This window comes from Halyomorpha halys, unplaced genomic scaffold, assembly GCF_000696795.3.
Source record: "Halyomorpha halys isolate HHAL.00 unplaced genomic scaffold, Hhal_1.1 Scaffold367.1, whole genome shotgun sequence".
Taxonomy (NCBI): domain Eukaryota; kingdom Metazoa; phylum Arthropoda; class Insecta; order Hemiptera; family Pentatomidae; genus Halyomorpha; species Halyomorpha halys.
This window is the reverse complement of record NW_027115775.1, coordinates 21565-40819: the sequence shown is the minus strand read 5'-3', so window position 1 is coordinate 40819 and position 19255 is coordinate 21565. Positions and strand designations below refer to the sequence as shown.

At 32.5% G+C, this 19255-nt stretch overlaps 1 protein-coding gene across 1 annotated transcript in view; it reads left to right on the top strand.

The window, feature by feature from the left end:
• Srr (Serine racemase) overlaps positions 1-19255 on the top strand; it is a 65195-nt gene that overhangs the window by 44543 nt on the left and 1397 nt on the right. Inside the window, exons 4-8 of the mRNA XM_014422355.3 lie at positions 9234-9405; positions 11938-12053; positions 14086-14248; positions 14367-14522; positions 16001-16137. Of these exons, the coding sequence (XP_014277841.1) occupies positions 9234-9405; positions 11938-12053; positions 14086-14248; positions 14367-14522; positions 16001-16137 (744 nt within the window). The remainder of the gene's footprint in view (positions 1-9233; positions 9406-11937; positions 12054-14085; positions 14249-14366; positions 14523-16000; positions 16138-19255) is intronic.

Genomic DNA, 19255 nt, shown 5'->3' with positions numbered 1-19255 from the left:
AATTATGACAATGGTAATAATAGATAAATGCAAAATTTAGAGCAGAATTTCTTGTAATTTTTCCGTGCTATTGATAATTGGAGTTGCAATCCAACTTCATCTCCAAACTCTGTATTTATATATTTCTACTATTGTCATTAATACTTCATTTTGTTCTCAAATTATTTTTCATATACAGTTATTTATTTTATTAATTCTATAATGTTAGTTGTTTGTGTTTGTTATTTTTTTTCTTTCATTATCTAACAACACAATTATTACTATTATTATTATTTTAAAACGTTTAATAATTATAGCAGTGTAAATAGTTAGGATTGTCTTTTACACGAGGCTAAACCCCCACATTATGAATTGTTTAAAGATAATCAAATAGTATAATAATCATGGGCCTTAGCAGGTTGCCCTGTAATAAAGAACCATTTAAAAAAAAATTCAAAACAAAAATACCGTTTTGTTTTAAAAAAAATAACTGATTGATTTTATTGTTTTCACAACGAGGTATTGATATATAAACTGACTCCATATCTTGAATTTACCGTGTTAACATTTCTGTTATTTTGTTTGAATTTGATTAAAAAGATTAATAGTTTCAAATGGGTCGTCTGTAACCGAGCGAGTTTCAGCACCAACTTTAAATGGCTGGTGATTGCAGTGGCGCCGGATCGAATCAGGCCTGGTGCCTGGGGCTTATCGACTTTAATTTCTGTGGTAGTCCCATAAAATGAAAACTTGACTCCCCGTCATAGTTAGAATAGGGTGGTACGCTGTACATAACCCCTCCTCCTCTATGTCAGAAATGGTCAGAAAGGGAGGATATAAGAAAAAAAAAATAGATTTTTAAATAAATCATAGGTTGTATTTTCATGATACTGGCACGTGTTAATTTTGTTTAGTTATTTACACCTAGATAGGCAAATCGTCCAACTTTATGGGGTTTAAAAAATATAATATTCTTTGAACACTGCACGATGAGATTCGCATACCACCTTTGACGAACTTTCAGAAAATGAAAACTAGTGCCCTTGAAAAGTAAAATGTAGCAGTCTTGCTATTTTCCGATTCAGTACATTATTTTGGACTTCACCCTTCACCTTACAACAATAATCTAACTTTCACGGTTACTCGGACTTTCATGCAGAAGATCGAAAATATATTTTCTAATATACTTAAACCCACAAAGGAATGTCCAGAAGGATTACAGAATTAGGACCTATCCCCCCCCCCCTGCCAAAATTAGAAGAACGTGTCCTGATATAGTAAAAAAATTATATTTAACAAAGAAATTATAATTTAACTCTGGGTCACATTTTCAGCAAGTTAACATAAATTTTAGCATATACCATAGAAAAGTTGAAAGGTGGGGAAAAAATTAAATTCATAATGCTCACACCAATTGATTTTTTGTTTAATTTTTATTAAAAATAATATATATAGGTAATATAATAATATAAAAAAATAAAATAAAATTTCCACTAGGCAAAACAAAGTCTGGCAGAAGAATGATGGGCTAGGGGCGGGCCAAGTTAAAAACGATAACACTGAACGTTCTGTAACAAGCTTATTCTAGTGAAACTTTTTCATAGTTACTCAAAGCAACAAGTTAATTATTCAAAGGTTATTCGTAACATGTTCTTTTTTTATTTTCTTTAGGTTGAATTGGACAATTTATAAAAATACTCTGAAGGAAAATAATAATAAAATGACCTTAAAATAAATTAATTTGGCATTCACTTATGTCTATATAATTTAAGAAATATAGTTTAAGTATTACATTTTAAGGAAAAACATAACCCAAGAACAATAAAACGTGTAATATTGTGCAGAAAAAACTCAAAATGTGCAAATTTGAAGAGAAACTCCAAAACGTGCAATTTGAACGTCATTTTCATGATTGAAATTTATCTTGAGGTTTAGCGTAATTTAAAGCTAGGAAATAAAAGACGCAATTGTACTAAAATCTGGTCTGGATTTATAACTAATAATAGTTTCTCTGCACAATATACTTAAAAAAATATATGCCTTATTTTTTTATTCAAATAATTTTTTTTTTTTTTTAATAATTTATTTATTGATATTTACAACTGTATACACATATATACAACAAGTAAATTTGCTGTAGGTGACATAGTGACATGATAAAAACATGTGGAGAATCTACCCACTGATAGAACTCCAATAACATTTCTAGAGGAGAAGATCTCGAGGCCATCTTCTTTTCAGACGCCTAGGAGGATTCAAATAATAATATCCCGAATAAGTAACAAAAAAAATTTTGATTAGTAAATATCCTGCTACTTAAGGTCTAAAATTTATTTCTTAATTAAAAATAGACCCCTAATAAAATGTTAAAACAAATTTTAGCTGCCCCGCCTGTGTATTTGTGGAAAATTTGGTTTTATAAATTTAAATAGTCTTATTATTTGTTTATTATTGTTGGTGCGTTCTTTTAATATAAAGGCTTAGTGGCCCTTTGAAGAGAACTTCAAAAAACATTCCGCCTCGTGTATAAGTTGTCTTAAATTATTTAAAGAAAAAATAAGTGTATTATTCGTCATATATAATTTCTCATTAAATTTGGGAATTTAGTGGAAACAGTTTAAAGTAGTAACCGTATGTGAGTGGATGTTTGGATATTATAAAAAATAATTTTATTGATCTGAACTCAGATAATTAAGAAGAAATTAACCAATTGATCTATATATGTAAAATAGTTATCAACTATTTACTTATTTTCTCCCGACTTTTCGACCGACAATGAAGGTTTTCATCAGGGCTTTTGGGTGAAGATATACACAAAAACCCCACAACTGATAGTTAAGAATGATTGAACCAATTTATCAATATAACATTCTTGTTTCGTTTTAACCGAAAGTGGTAAGAAGCTCTCAAAATCAAAATCGATTTATACAAAAAAAAATTTTCAACAAAGAAATTATTTATCTTTTTATTATTTTTGATTAAAAACCAGAAACTACATCGTATTTTTATCATTAAATAAATAAATTGTTGTATTTAAAATTGATCGTTCTGACCCAAAGAAATAATTATCTCTTAAGAATTTGGGTCATAGATAAGAAATTTCGTCGCGTCAGAGGATCTATATACGGTTGTATTTTGGTATTCGCCTCGAAACAATAAACCGTCTACCCCCCTCCCCCCCCCCTGTAAAATCACAATAAAGCTCTTATCTAGTGAGGTATGATTTAATTATAAACGTGAGAAACAATTTCATTGTTCATTCTAGAATAGATATCTCACAATTTCGCCTGCTACATCAGAGATGAAAATAGTGAATCAATAATGAAAGCAAAATTATATTGTTGATATATTACAGACATAGTTATATAAACAAAACTGTTCAATTTTCAACCATCATTAAAAAGTTTATCACAACAGTATGTCCTCATACAATATTGAATTATCCGTATAGAAATACAAAATCATTCATCAATTATATTTAGTAATATTATAGACCATCACAATTTCTACATATTGTCCCCCTCCTCGTTGTCATACATTTTATGCTTGTTTCATCAATACCACATTGATGAATCTCATAAAACTGTTTATAACATCAAAAATACACTAATGAAAATTATTTGAGATGAAAATTAAAATAGTATTACAATTATTACAAAGTAGATTGTATACTACGTTACGCAATCCGTTTCGACTGTTCCATATTTTTAAATTTTCCGTGATTAATTTTTAAGAAATTGACAAGCCGCCCTTCGATTTCATAATTTCCATCGACTTCATTGGCTGCCAAAGTAATTATACGCTGGGTAAGAGCTATTACATTAAAAATTCATGAATCTACGGCTCAACAGTATGCTGAAAACTTCCTTTAAATTAATAGTACCGTATGTTGAAAATTCCAAATCTTGACAATTGTCTCAACAAGAAACCTCTTTGCCCCCTACCACTTTTGTTGGAAACAAACAGGGCTATATGAAACTCGGTCAAGAAATACCAGAATGCATGGGATAAAACATTTTAAATGTTTCTCCCAAATCAATGATAATAAAATCAGCACCTTGATGACGGATCGGACCTAAAAGCCCTGATGAAAACCATCATTTTGGGTGGAAACGTTGGCAGAAAATAAGTAAATAGCTGATAACTATTATATCTATTGGTTAATTTCTTCTAAATTATCTGAGTTCAGAAGAATAAATTTATTTTTTATAATATCCAAAAATCCACTTATATGGTCACTACTTTTAACTGTTTCCACTAAATTCCGGAATTTAATGAGAAATTATATATGACAAATAATACACTTATTTTCTCTTTAAATGATTTAAGAGAACTGATACACGAGGCGGATTGTTTTTTTTTTTAAGTTCTCTTCAAACAGCCACTAAGCCTTTATATTAAACAAATGTTCCAACTATAATAACAAACAACAAGATTATTTAATTTATAATCTTAACACTTTCTTGAGACTGGTATCTTTTTTAAAAAATAAATAATTTAATTTTCTATCCATTTTAGTCTCAAAACCTTTTATTTTTCTTATAAGTCCGACGTTTCGGCCAATCCATCTTCAGGGACAATCTACTTAATAAAATTATATAATTTAAAACTTTAACTTCATGCAGGCTATTCTGCCCAGGTCAAAACATCAATTTCTAATTAGTCAATATTCGCTTAAAACAAAATCAAAATCATTTATCACAGACACTATTCCTGTGGCCGATTGGCCGAAACGTCGGACTATAAGAAAAATAAAAGGTTTTGAGACTAAAATGGATAGAAATTAAATTATTTATTAAAAAAAAATGAGATTATTTTAATTATATAATATATAATATAAAATAAAATTTTCCACAAATACACAGGCGGGCACAGCTAAAAATTGTTTTAAAATTTTAATTTGGATCTATTTTTAATTCAATAATAAATTTTAGCACGTTCCCTGATTCATCCGTTCTAGACCTTAGTTTTCCAAGTAGGCTTGAACTATGTAATTTTGCTTTAAGAAAATGAAAAACCCTAGTTAAAAAAATTCATTTTTTGTGTGTAATCAATTTTTGTTCAGTCACGCGTAATTTTTAAGGAGGGTCTTCCAGAATTTAACATAAATAATCAAGATATTTAGCTATTACAGGAAATGATTTATGCTATTTGTGCCCGTGGGCAATGGAGATCGATTAGGAACCGCTCAATTACTTGTAGCTTTCCTTAAACATTAAACAGGAAATGAGTCGATAGTCCAACGTAACTTGAGTTGAACTCTTCGTCTCAGTTAATGATTACTTTGTATGTTATGTAACAGAGTAAAATTACATAACATACATGCGAAATTTCTTGCATGAAAATAAAACTCAAAGAAAGAAAATGCCGCATAGCTATAATTTAATATTGAACCAGATCGAATAAAATACTACATAGATAGTATAAATACGGGGACAGAGGTTAGTTAGAACTAGGGAATGATAAAAACTCTTCTTTGCTCCTTCGAACTTGAGAAAACTTAGGTGATCTGTTTGTATACCATGAATCAAGTTAAATATCATGTCAATTGAACATGATGTTGTTTCAAGTTTATTACCCGAATCACTAATTACCACGAAAATCAGATTAAATGCACCGGAACCTATTGAATTTCTACTTAGTACAGGAAGCAAGCCTTTTTGAAACGTAAAACGTCGGGTAGTTTAGATTATTGATGTTTTTTTGTTTAGAATTAATAATAATCTAAATTCTCAATCCCAGTTACATCCCCTCTCCCATAGGAATTTCATTTTATTAGAAATTTTCTTTCATTTTTTATTTAGTGTTCAATTTAGTTTAAGTAAATTACCCACCGTAAATTCCAATTTAAGTACCTTCCTGATAACTTTACAAGACTGAGGAAATATGTTCTTGTAGCGAGAGAGGCGAGAAGGAGCATGCGGTTCAACCACAACCCGCCATAGCGCTGCACCTTGAGCCTCACCGAAGCTCTCAAATTTACATACTTCTTTATTTTGTAAAAACACATTGTCATTTTTATATATTAATAATTTCTGTACATTACACTTAACAATGTAGATAAAATGATTAATAAACGATACCAAAACAATGCACGTAACTATCTCAAGCAGACATGTACCGACCGCTTCTCGGTCACAGACACATGGACTAGGCCTATAAATAAGGGACTCTAAATCCCCTCTTCGATCTTTGATCCACAGCCTTACCTAGGCCTAGTCATAGCACTGGTGGCGTACGTACCCTCTACTTGACATAGAAAAGTTCATTACCAATCGATTATCAAGTGAGTTGTTTTTCTGTATGCATACTTAAGATGATGGCCTATCACCTCTCCTTCTCTCCAACAATCTTAGTCCGTCCGCTTCATCTCGGCAACTAAGATTGTAACCTTATCCTTAGCGGCTACACTAGTCCGTCCGCTTCATCTCGGCAACTAGAACTGTTACTCTACCTTAAACTCTCTCTTACCTAGACCTCCTCTACCTGCCTCAGTGCCCAGGGCTCATCCTCTGGTACGGCCGTTCCTAACTTACTATTGAATACGCCTTGTCGATGGCCTTCTGTTAAGTTTATATTACGCTGGAGAACCCCCTAAGACTAGACAAACCTCGACATTCTAATACGGCGAAATTTATGGTCGAATTTCAGTCTAACTTTACACCTAAAATCAGTAGTATCCATGGCGATTTTCATATCAATAGGACTCCAGAGAATACATTTTTATTCTCACCCCTAAGATTTCCCTATCTAGATCAACATCTTTGTGGATCTCATTCTCAGGAGGTAGCTCTTGCCATTGCCAAACATTAACAGCGAATTTCATTAATGTATATTTAATTTCTGATTGTACTCTCAGTCATCATTTCCCAGAATCTGGGAGTAATAAAAAAAAAGAAATATAAGATAAAGATGATAGATCTTATTGATCTTTCAACTCCAACAAGGAGAGTGCAAGGTCTTAGGGTCACGGATTTAGTTCAAATTTTGTAGGATGGTCGATTTAGTTTCCCTGTTGATGAAATTATATGGGTCACTACTCATTAATTATTTAGATATTTGCAATTGAAGATACAATTTACTCGTTAAATTCAATTCTGTAGCAATCACAATATTTATTACAAAACAATAAATGCTTATTTTATTTTATTTGGCTCAAGTCCTCCGTTGAGGACCTATCCAGCCCTAGAGTGGGAATGTCAAAGTTCATTTTCGGGTCCGCCCTCTCAACTATCATGTCCTCAATAAATGCTTTTATGGTTTTGTAATAAATATTATTCTGTGCTTATACGAATGATAATGACAAATAAAACTCTTATAAGGTTTCTATTCATTAAAGACATTTCCTTTCCAATTTATTTAGACTTTATCATGCATCTTTATATGTAAAAATATACATAAAATAAAGAAAAAGTTATTCACCCTCCACGGAATCAAAAGCTCCAAAAGACAAAGAACACCGATCCGTAGCAGCTACGCTAAACCAATTACGTGTTATCAGTTTGCTTCAGAACTGAATTTAACGAATGAATTGTACCTTCCATTGCAAATATCTAAAAGATTATTAAGTAGTAGCACCTATAACCACATATCTTCATCAACAGGGAAACTAAATCTACCATCCTACAAATTTGAACTAAATCTGTGACCCCAAGACCTTGCACTCTCCTTGTAAGTTGTATTTTCCAGGAGGAAAAATGATTGGATGCCGGTACAACAAATAAAGGACTGAACACTTTACAGAATAGTTTTCTTATACATCTTATAGGTGGTTTGTGATAATGTAGGTTCATATTTATAACCTCTTTTTTCCGGGGGTTACGACCGATGTGGTCCTTGACCTCCTCCCAGAATCTTCGCCGGGTGGCTCGATCCTGTGCGGCCGCATTCCGATGTTGAAGATTCAGCAAGGTAAAAGCGTTCTTAACAACCTCATCTTCCCAACTCAATTTTATTCATGGAACGGTCAAACTTCCCCTCAAGTAGCCTCTTAGGAATCTAGGAATTTTTCCAACTTGATTGACTGACCCAAAAAGCTTGTACACTTCATAATATATGGAGTCACCTACATGTATTATGGATAATTTTGAACTCTGATAAAGATCCTTCACCTTTTTTATATTTTTCAAATAAAAAAATAACCATTATTGGTAATTTAAAGGAGATGAGAAGACATTTGGTATGTAAGATATGGAAGAAGATTATGGGGGATTTAGCTAAACGTGTTAGAAGATTGAAGTAGTCATTCAAGGATGTGACAAAAACTATTGACTTTTGAATTTATCCTCTTTTAAAAATCTGGAGCATACGCTAATATTTTTTTAATTTAAATTTTTCCTATTATCCCAATTTGTAATAATTTTATAAATATCTTCAATAATACAGGAAACATTTTTCAAACCACAGTTCCCTCTCTACTCATCAGTCCCCATCTCCCAACTTCATATGAAAATATACCATTTAAAATATAAAATTCTTTGTACAGGGAGACACATAAAGGAGATAACCACTGTTTTGAGAACCAATATCCTATTAATATTTAAAAAATTTTTTTTAATTTGTACTTTGATTAATGCCATAAAAAAAAAACAAACAATGTTTTAAAAATTAAAAAGGAAATTTCAATCGGTGAAATCGCAACAAACATTCCATATAAAATCAGCTTGTATCTAAATTAAAGCATTTACAAGGTAATTAAAACTGGCATTAATTTTTTTAAAATATAATATATGATAAAACGTTATCATAAAACAGTTTTTTTACTAAATAAAGGATAGGAAATTTACTGAATGTTTACTTTAGGAAATTAAATGGTAATGAAAAACACAGGAACCTAGGTGATTAATCAGATACATTAATCACAATAAGTAAATAATCCTTAGTGATACAAACATTTGATTGAAATGTTTTAGAAATACTTTTTTTGCTTTTAGTTTTTCATTTATTAAATTTTTTTGTGTGAAATGAAGGCGAATAGATAAAATTCTGTGAATATCTAACAGATATAGTTAGCATTTGCTTCAACTATTAACATATATGTTTAGATTGTTATGAACTTTACTTAGACAAACATGAAAACATTATAAAATTATAAAATAATAATTTTCAAAAGTCTATTAAAACTCTCTCCATTAATTTTTCCAAGTCCATTAAAATATTTTATCTTCAAACTACAGTTACGGTACTATAATTTATTATATATTAAATAACTTTGCCTTAAAATATTTTAGTAATATTACAAATATTTATTACAGCTTCAAGGAAAGAGGAGCCTGCTACGCATTAATGATGCTGTCAGAGGAGCAACGATCGTATGGCGTAATATCAGCATCGTTGGGAAACCACGCATTAGCACTTTCCTACCATGGACATCGGCTTGGTATACACGTGACTGTAGTAATGCCCATTATCGCTCCCATCATGAAGGTGAGGTCCTAAATAAACGAAATTAATTACTACAACTGATAGAGTAAATAATACTATAACATCAATTCATTCATATTAATATCATATTAATTCATATTTCATTTCATATTATAATTTTTATTACTCGTTTATTCATTCGACTTAATCATTCATAAATAAATAAAACATTGGCATTATAAACACTAGGATAGGATTCTAAAAAATCAATTACCAACGCCCTCAAATCACCAGGTTTAGTAAAAGCCCAGATTCTAACCCGTATTTTAGTGCTTGTTGAGTCAACTAATCTGAGTCTTCTAGAATTAAATATATCCTGGTTCCCATTCATCGAGTATTTGGACAAGAAGTGCTCCGATAGGCCAAGTTAGTACCGATCAGTGGAAGTGATCATATTGTTGATCTCTTTGGAGACGCTATTTTGTTCCAGGTAGAATTTTTCGTAGTCTTCAACCTGGGAGCCATTGAAACCCTCTATGAAATGAAAAAATAATTTTATTTTGGAAATGTCTCCTAAGAATAAATACATGGTCTACACATTATGATTATTTGACAAGCAAACATTTTAAACGTTTGAGGATGCAGATTAAAATTACCATTTTATGTATGTACCCACTACATATCCCCATTACCGTGGAGTGGCTGCCACCTTCTGCACTGAACCCTTATTAAGATTATGGGGTTTACTCCCTATTCGTAGTGAGTTTGCTAATAAGGTCTGTGAACACTATAGTAAAGTTAACTCACAGCCAAAAAAGGCACCCTTCTACTAACACCCCCATTTAGATGGGTCGAGAACCAGATTACCCACCTGGCTAATAGAGTAGAAGGAAGGACAAAGAGGAGAAGAAATTGATTAGCTTATTATTAAGAGTTATCCCCAATTATTTCGTCTTTGAGCGCGATTCGATGAGTCAAAGAGTTATAGAGCAGCTGCGAGGTAGATCACGTTGTTCAACCTTCAAACGATATAGGTCGTTTGAACCTACGTCGATGACTCGGGACATTGTGGCCGAGAACAGCGGAGTCAAACTGAAGATAAAAGCAGAGAGGCTCGCCTATTTCATTTGAGAGTGGTGCGTGAGGAGAAAATTGAGTATGGCAGCAGCCTAGACGCAAACTATACTCATAATAGGCTCCACGGATAGGTCTCATCCTATTATCTTGGATATCCAAGGAGAAAAGGTCAGACAAGGTGAGAAGATAAAGTATCTTGGTTTGATAATAAGAAGAGTCTTTGATGCTACTCTGGACCTGGGGCCTCAGAACCCGGCATGATGACCGTAAACAAAGGTCGTGGTCGTAGGTAACCTGAAGTACACATCCCTGGCGTGGAGGCGTGAAACCTCACACAGAAAAATAAGAAGAGATTGGCTCTGCTGAGAGTCACGAAGACTTACTGACCGGTGTCGCAAGGGCCGGTACAGGTGCTGGCCGGAGCAGAACGGACGGTGGGTGGCTAGCGAGAAGGGCGCTACTCAGAGGCCGTTCTTCTCCACCTCCATGCAAGACTGAGAGCTAAGTTCTCCCTACTGGGTCATACAGATCTAGCAGGACACGGATGATTCAGGGAAAGCTGCAGAGGTTCGGAGAGAACATCGACCCCCGGTGGCCCGTCTGCGGAGTCTCTGAAACAGCAAAACATGTAGTAGTGGAACTGTCATGAAAGAACACCAAGCCAGGTTGTCAATTAAGACTAACCTTCGCCCTCGCCTTGTCGGACCCCTGTTTGATGAAAGAAGAATACTATCCCTTCTTTAAGGAGATCATCTGTTAATGGAAGGAAGCGGTGGTTCCAAAGCACTTCACGTTCATAGGGGATCGACGAGCTGACATCATTGAGGCACCGGAAGAAAAAGTATCTAAAGATGGACCAGGCTGAGGAGGCACCCGGTCGAATACAGTTTCATAAGGTGCTGCCCTTTCAGTGAGGCCCTCATCCGAACGTTGGACTGCACCACAGTGATGCTTTGTAGGCCTTAATGTTCCCTTAAAAGTAAATTCAACCAAGTACAATAAGATAAATTGTTGATTGTTGGCAGGAGTTGCATGCGTAAGATCAATGCATTATCCCACAGCTGCAACACCACCTACGCCAGAAATGGCAAAAAAGGGACGCAAAAAAAAAATAACTGTACCGACTTCTTCTCGTTTAGTCTTATAGATATTAAGAGCAAGTTTCTGTGTTTCTTAACTAGCGAGCTAGATACGGCGATAATTCCATATCTTCTAATCCATCCCGAAATAGTCCACAGATGAGAGCCTCTTTTATTTTAAGCATGCAAAAATCCATTAATTACTTTACCTTGCTTCTTATTCTATTTCTGACAATTATCCTTGATGAATGAAGCAATTTCGACCCGACCTTCTTTTATACAATAGATGCAGTAAATGGTCGTTTCTCCAGAATTCACCTTCATGTAATTTTATTCTTGATCAGCAAATTTAGTGGAATAATTATAACTTCAATAATTAATTCCCATAATACTTTGCAGGTTTTAAAAAGAAATTAATTCTTTGCATTACTGATTTCAGATCCAATTGTGTAAACAGCATGGTGCAGAAGTAATTGTCAAGGGTAACGACATGAAAGAAGCAAAGGCTCATGCTATGAGTCTTGCGCAAAAGAAAGGCTTTACTTACATCAACGGGTATGTTTTGTTAATAAGTAAAAGACCCAATTAGAGTAAAACTTTTAATTTATTTCTATCTAGTGATTTAAAATCCAGGCGTACTTTAACCTCCCTTGCTCTTTGTTATTCTAAACAGCTCTAGTTTCGAAGATGTTCCGATTTATAATTTTAATGACTAATTTAGATTACGCTTCAGTAAGACAGTAATATTTATATAAAATATCAGGCCCTTTAATTTCATTTACAATTTTTCCAATCAGGGATTATCGACATATTACATCAAGCAGTAAGAGGGAGGGTGAAATTGTGGAGAAAACTGGAGCAAACAGAAATTTGATCAAACTATTAAACATTTTTTAGAAATCACAGAGGTATCATGAACCAAAGGAGTAATTATCATTCACCTAAAACAGATTCCTGTCAGGAGCTCGATATTTCCATAAATCTGAAATTTCAAAGGATGAGAATGAGGATGAGTAATGAAAGAGTTTATGAAAATGTTCCAGATGTTTGCGACCACGTGGGAGAGGGGTGTGTATCTCATTGATGCAAAAGATAAATATAGTAGATTTGTAGAGAAGGTCAAGGGCAGGTGTGTGGCTGTCGCGAAAATGTACAACAACCTGGCTTGTAAAAAGGATATTATAATTTTTTTTTAATCTACTGGCTAATCAATAATATTACAACTCGTCACCCCAATCGGTCTCCAAGAGTACCCATACTCGGCATGGTATTTTATGAAAATCCATATTTAAGGGTTTTCGTTTTAGACGCTAAGATTTTTTTTTCATATAAATAACAATTTTTGAATATTTTGATTTTATAAAGCTTTAAACTCATTTATACAATTGACAATATAACTTTAAACTCATTTAATACAATTGACAATATTGTTATTCTACAATCGGAAACAAATCGATTTGTAAATTATTACTTCCTTACCTTGGCACAGTATAATTCAGACCGACTGACCAACCCAAATGGGATGACATATTTTTTTATGGACAAATAAAGTTTAGATTCGTATATCTCCCCTCAAGAAACCCCTTACGTACGAATTTTTATATTAATCAAAGATTAAATTTTTTTTCAAAATTTTCGCTTTCGATTATTTTTCGAAAATCACAAAAAATGTAATAACATACAAATCCACAGATCTATGAAGGCTTAGCGACGTCTAAACTGCCCGAAATGGTACAAACCGGAGCTTCATAAATATACAAATTAGAACCTGAGATATAAATTGAAACGTTTAAAAAATTGTTCTTTATTTGAAACTACTTCTCTCGCATAGAGGCTTGAAATTTTGTATGGGTTGGAAAAACGGAAATTTTGCTTTCCAACCTTGAATTCGGGCTAAATTGTGGGGAGTTATGATTTTATTTAGTGGACATTGGCAAAAAAAAAATCTTCCAAAAATCAGGCTCATAAATTTCTAATTTTTGATTTATGGAAATTCATATTTAGGGGTTTCAAAAGACATTAAAAAATAAACTGATTTGGTTTTTCCATGTATTTTTGTACATTAAACCCCATTTAATACGATCAACGATCTTTTGTTCTTATTCTACTCAAGAAACAAATTGATTAGAATATAATAACTATTAAATAAATGCAAAGCAATGACAGCATAGGATAATATAAAAAAAAAAATTAAATGAATGGAATATGGTCCGTGTATGGTAAAAAAAAAAACTCAAATAGTAGATAATTATACTATTTTATTGAGCCAAGGTTTCTATGAATTTTTTTTTCTATTATTATTTATTATCATTTTTCTTTTATATATTATTATTTTTATATTATTATATCTTATATTTCTTTTATATATTATTATTTATTATCATTCCTATTATTATTTATTATCATTTTCTATTATTATAATTTCCATTTCTATTATTATCTACTATTTGAGTTTTTTTTTACCGCACCCGGACCATATTCCATTCATCTATACACACGGTCAATCAATAATCTTCCAAAAAAAATTAAAGTTATTTATAATTTTTTTTTTTTAAGTTGTTTATAATATTTATAATTTTTGTTTCAGTTATGACCACCCCCACATCATTTCAGGACAAGGAACATTAGGTCTTGAGATTGTTGAACAGGTAGAAGATATTGATGCAGTAGTCGTGCCAGTGGGAGGTGGAGGTCTGATTGCAGGTGTAGCCTTAGCTGTGAAATCTCTTCATCCAAAAATTAAAGTCATTGTAAGTTATTGAAATAGTAAGGAAGCTTACAAAACATTTAATAAAAATACTATATTTTCTTTTATAAAGTTAAATGATTAAATATATAGTTTTAACTAATATTTAAATTCTTGCAAAGGGTGTGGAATCTGAAAGATGTAACAGTTTTACCCAGGCACTGGAAGCTGGTAAACCAGTGTCCATAGCCATACAGTCTACATTAGCGGATGGTCTAGCAGTTCCAATGGTTGGATACAATGCATTTGAGACAGCTGCACCTCTCATTGATAAGATGGTAAGTGTATTTAAATAGTTTTATCATATAAACTATACATGGTACTAGTTCACAAAACAAGCCCCAATGTTTAAAATTCTAAACCTTCTTTTTTTTTTTTACCCCATACCTGGTCATTTTTGACATTTTTGAGGGGAATGGTTTATATGTATACAACCTATTCTAAGCAGAGTGGAAATGTAAGGTTTCGCTCTGTGGGAAAGCAGAAAAATAAAAGTCAGCTCCCCAGGCAGGATTCGAACTGGCGCAGCTGCAAGTAACTCGAAGTTGCTAAGTTGAAGTTTCAATTCCCTGTGCTACAAAAGGCCTTATTAAAACTACTTATACTATTATTATTATCATCATTGCTTTAAGTTATTGGCTAAAATTGCTACGCTTGCGCAAAAAGGCATAAACTAACCCCTATAACTAATTTTTTCAGTAAAGATTGGCCTATACAAACTTGTGCATTCTGTAAAACCCAGTTCTGAATTTTAAGGAACTCCCATGGTAAGAGCTTAATTTGCAAAATATCCTTTATATACAATAAATAATTTACACTTAAGCAATAAGATATTTAATTTCTTTAAAATCGAATAAAACTATACGATAACAAATGAAATTTTATGGATTATTTATTAAAATTTTCGTATTCAGCTTATTTTCATTTTAAAACTGTTCTTTTACCTTAAATCATATTTCTTGAGAGTTTATTCTACCGTGATTGTTGTTTACAAAATCAACTCTTCTACAGAGAACTGTTGGATCATTCACTTACCAAGACCAAAGACAAGGTAATGCTCGTTTAATTTAAACGAAAAAATATGTATATTATTTCCTCCACAACAGGTTTATAAACATTTTTCATTAGCAAGCTGATATTACTAAAGGCTCATTTTTTCAATCAGAAGAGGAGCCAGCTCAAATAGGGCCCTATAGCTCGTATTCCAGTATACTGACATAGATTTATTTGAGAGTGTTGTCTACAGCTGACATTCATAAAAAGGTTTTATTGTAGTGTATAATTATAACACCAAATCAGAGTTTGGAGTATAATTTTAGCAAGATTTCTTAGGATATGACCCTTTATGGAAAAAACTTGGCAACCAATGGTTTCGTACTGAATTTACTGCAAAGTATTCTTCCAAAGTCGATCCTTATATTGATATTTTCTCTAACAATATGTTTTTGGAATGAGGTTGTAATTATTACATGTTCCTGTGTGCCTAATAAAAACTATTATATCATTACCTTTTTCCTTCATAACATAATTCTTAAATGATTTTAAAAGACTAGATGACTGAGACAAAAACATTTAATGTAATGAAGTAAAATTAAAATTAATTACTGATCTTAAAAATATTTATAATCGTACTAATTCTCTTTATGATCACTGATGACAAAAACAAAAGAAACTGACTAATTATAAATATTTAATAAAATATATTTGTAATTAAATCAATAATATGAATCAAAACTGATGAAAATTAATTTCTCAGGTTCAAGTGAAAGAAGAATGGTTAGCAATTGCAATCCTCCGTTTGGTTGAGCTGGAAAAGTGTGTTGTTGAAGGAGCAGGTGCTGCAGGTTTAGCAGCTATTCTAGCAGGACAATTAGATGAACTGAAAGGAAAAAAGTAATTTATTTTTTTTACTTTATTATAAACAAGAATAACTTAAACAAGATAGTCACCCACAGGCCTGCGGTTAAGGAGGGCAGGAGAGGGCAAAATTCTCGAGGCTTTGTAGGGAGCCCCAATAATAATAGATTAAAAAACTGTATAATAAATAATATCATATACATTAATCATAATCTGGTGGTGTAGCCTAATTTATAAATATTTATTTTTTTATTATAAGTATTAATACAATGTTTTCTTAATAAACCTTAATTCACATAATCATGTTAATGACAAAAATAAACTGAATGAGAGGAGGCCCGCTGTATCATTTTGCCCTAACCCCGGGCTCAGCTTATAGCGCCATGATTACCCATTAACAAGATTATCGTTTAAAAAAAATAATAAATTAACCAGATTTTGATAATCGTTAAAACACATCATCCTAGTTACAAAAACTAAAACATAGTCAGTGAGAAATCAAAGTAAAGAACTTGAACTATTTTCTTATTATTTGGTACAGAATTTGGGTTTTCTGCAACTTAAGAGACATAAGGCTTAGTTTTGGAATAGTCTTCCAAATGTTTATATTTTCAATAACCTTCCCAATGTTTGTAAGTTTTTGTAACCTTTATTACCTTGTCCAGAGTAATGGAGAGCTACCTAGTTTTACACAACTTATTGCGTGCTACTTCATAGAAGGCCTCTACACGTTATGTTCAGTGTAAAGACGATAGAAGGGAGGGAGTGGCTAAGGAATATCACTTCTCCAATGTATACCTACTGCTATTTTGCTAGCCGCGTTATCTCCTAAGCCATTTTAAGGTCAGATGCCCATTTTATAGAAACTGAGTGTGTCCGAATCCATATATATGCCCTACTATTATTGTTTACAAGATGCCGTTTTATGCTTCCTGACACCTGAGAACCTCGAGGCTTTGTTTTGGAAAACCTTCCCCAATCCAAAAAAAGGATCATTGTAATTCAAGTTCTAAGTTCATAAGCCTTCTATACTAACTAAGAGTGCACAAAGTTCTCATCTGAGAAGTGGCATTCATTCAAGAGACTAAAGATTGCCTCCATAGCAATGCCGGATGATCCTTATATGAAATGAAGACAAAAAGTTGAAGCAGTTTTAATTTGCTTTTAAATACCAAGAAGCAGTTGCTGCTTCTTTCTAACAGTTGCCTAAAACCAATTCAATCCAAAATTAAACAAACCAAAAATGTATGCAAAAAAATAAGCAAGGAGACAATGGATGCACCCAGAACCCTATTTAGAAAATGAGATGGAAACCTCAAACACGTAATTTAAAAGGGATTGAACGAGTGGGTATATGCTAAATATCAGAATTATTTAAATGATTTAGGTCCAAAGGTGGACCTCTATTGGTGAAATATGAGAAAATTCCAAGTCAAGTAGACAATGGTGAACTCATCACCAACGACGTTGAGAGTTTGCAGATTTCTTAGAGAAAACTTTCTCCAAAACAGAATGCGAAAGAAGTCTGCATTTAGTATATGATGACATCAACGAGTATTTAAATCTCGTCCTCGCAACAGTTTAGCTCCAACCCAAGTTCACGACCCCGGAAGAAATGCAAGAACTGATTAAAAGGCTTAAAATAAAGACTCTTTCTGTTCATGGCTTGATCTCGGTCAGAGCTATTGAAAAACTTTCCACGAAAGCTGTCGTATTCAATTCGTGAATTGTTAATAGTTTTCTACGTAGTGGATTTTACCCAATACATGATCAAAAGCCGAACTCATTGTAATTAAGAAGCCTGGTGAAATCGCTGAATACCGCTTAAGTTGCTAAGGCCGAATTAAAAGCGGCTATAATCCCATTTGTTTATTCCGCATTTTTGGAAAATTACTGGAATCAGTTATAAAAAAAAATTGTCTTCCTTTTTTCAGTGTAACGACTTTATTGCGGATTTTCAATTTAGTTTTAGTACTTAGTTAGTATAGTCATTCCGCTTTTCAACAACTGGAAAGACTTTCATAATTTAGAACCAACGGATTTGTAATGAAGAAACACGCTCAGGCAACGTTCTTGGACTTCCAACAAGCATTTGATAAGGTCTGGCATCAAGGTATCTTATACAAATTAAAGAATGTAGACATTCCGAGATTTGTAGACTTGTACGACATTCTGAGCTCATTCCTCAGCGGCCGAACATTTTCTGTAAATAATTAGGATAAATAACGCAAAATCTACCATCAATCAAATCCCTGCCAGTGCTCTACAAGGTTTAGTTCTTTCTCCCATTCTCTTTAATTAATATCTTCACGACATCATCCAGTCAACACATGCCTCCAAAGCTATGTTCGCTGACGATACAGCAGTTTTCTCTCAACACGATGACATAATAATAGCTAAAAATACTTTGCAGAATCACATTAATGATTTATAAAAATAATTTACTAAATAGATGATTAGTCTCAACATTGAAAAACGTTTTTATCCTTAGATGTCCACTAGACCCATCAGAACTAATCCTCAAAAAAGTGCAATGGAATCCTGCCAGTGAAATAGAAGATACCAGGGAATTTACTTCTATCGCCCCTTATCTGTAATCACCATATCAACATTCAATTAACCTAAACTTACACAAGCTTAGCAATGCTATATCCTATTGTAAAAAGAAAATCTAAATTAAAACCACAAGCAACTATTCTTTTATTATAAAATAACACTAATGCCATCATTGATGTACGTATGTGAAGTTTTAGGAGCAGCATCGTTTACAAAAAGGGAAAAAATACAATAATTACTAAATACTTTCCTAAGAATCATAGTCGATGCCCCTTGGTTTGTAAGAAATAGCCAATTGCATCGGGAACTAGAAATGGAATCATACGACTTCATCAAAAAACGGTTCATTAAATTCCACTACCATTAACCGGCAATTAAAAGAGCAGAACCTTATGACTTGGGAAGTTCAACCTCATTCTGATGACTGACTCCAGGTTGTTGCAAGACATTCTGTTATAAATTCTATATTAATCTATTTCTATTATTGTCATTACTACTATTTTATTTATTTTTCTCTTCATCTTCTTCTCAAATTATTTCTTTTTTTTTTTAGTTATTTATTTTATTAAATCTATAAATTTTTTCACTTATGAAAATT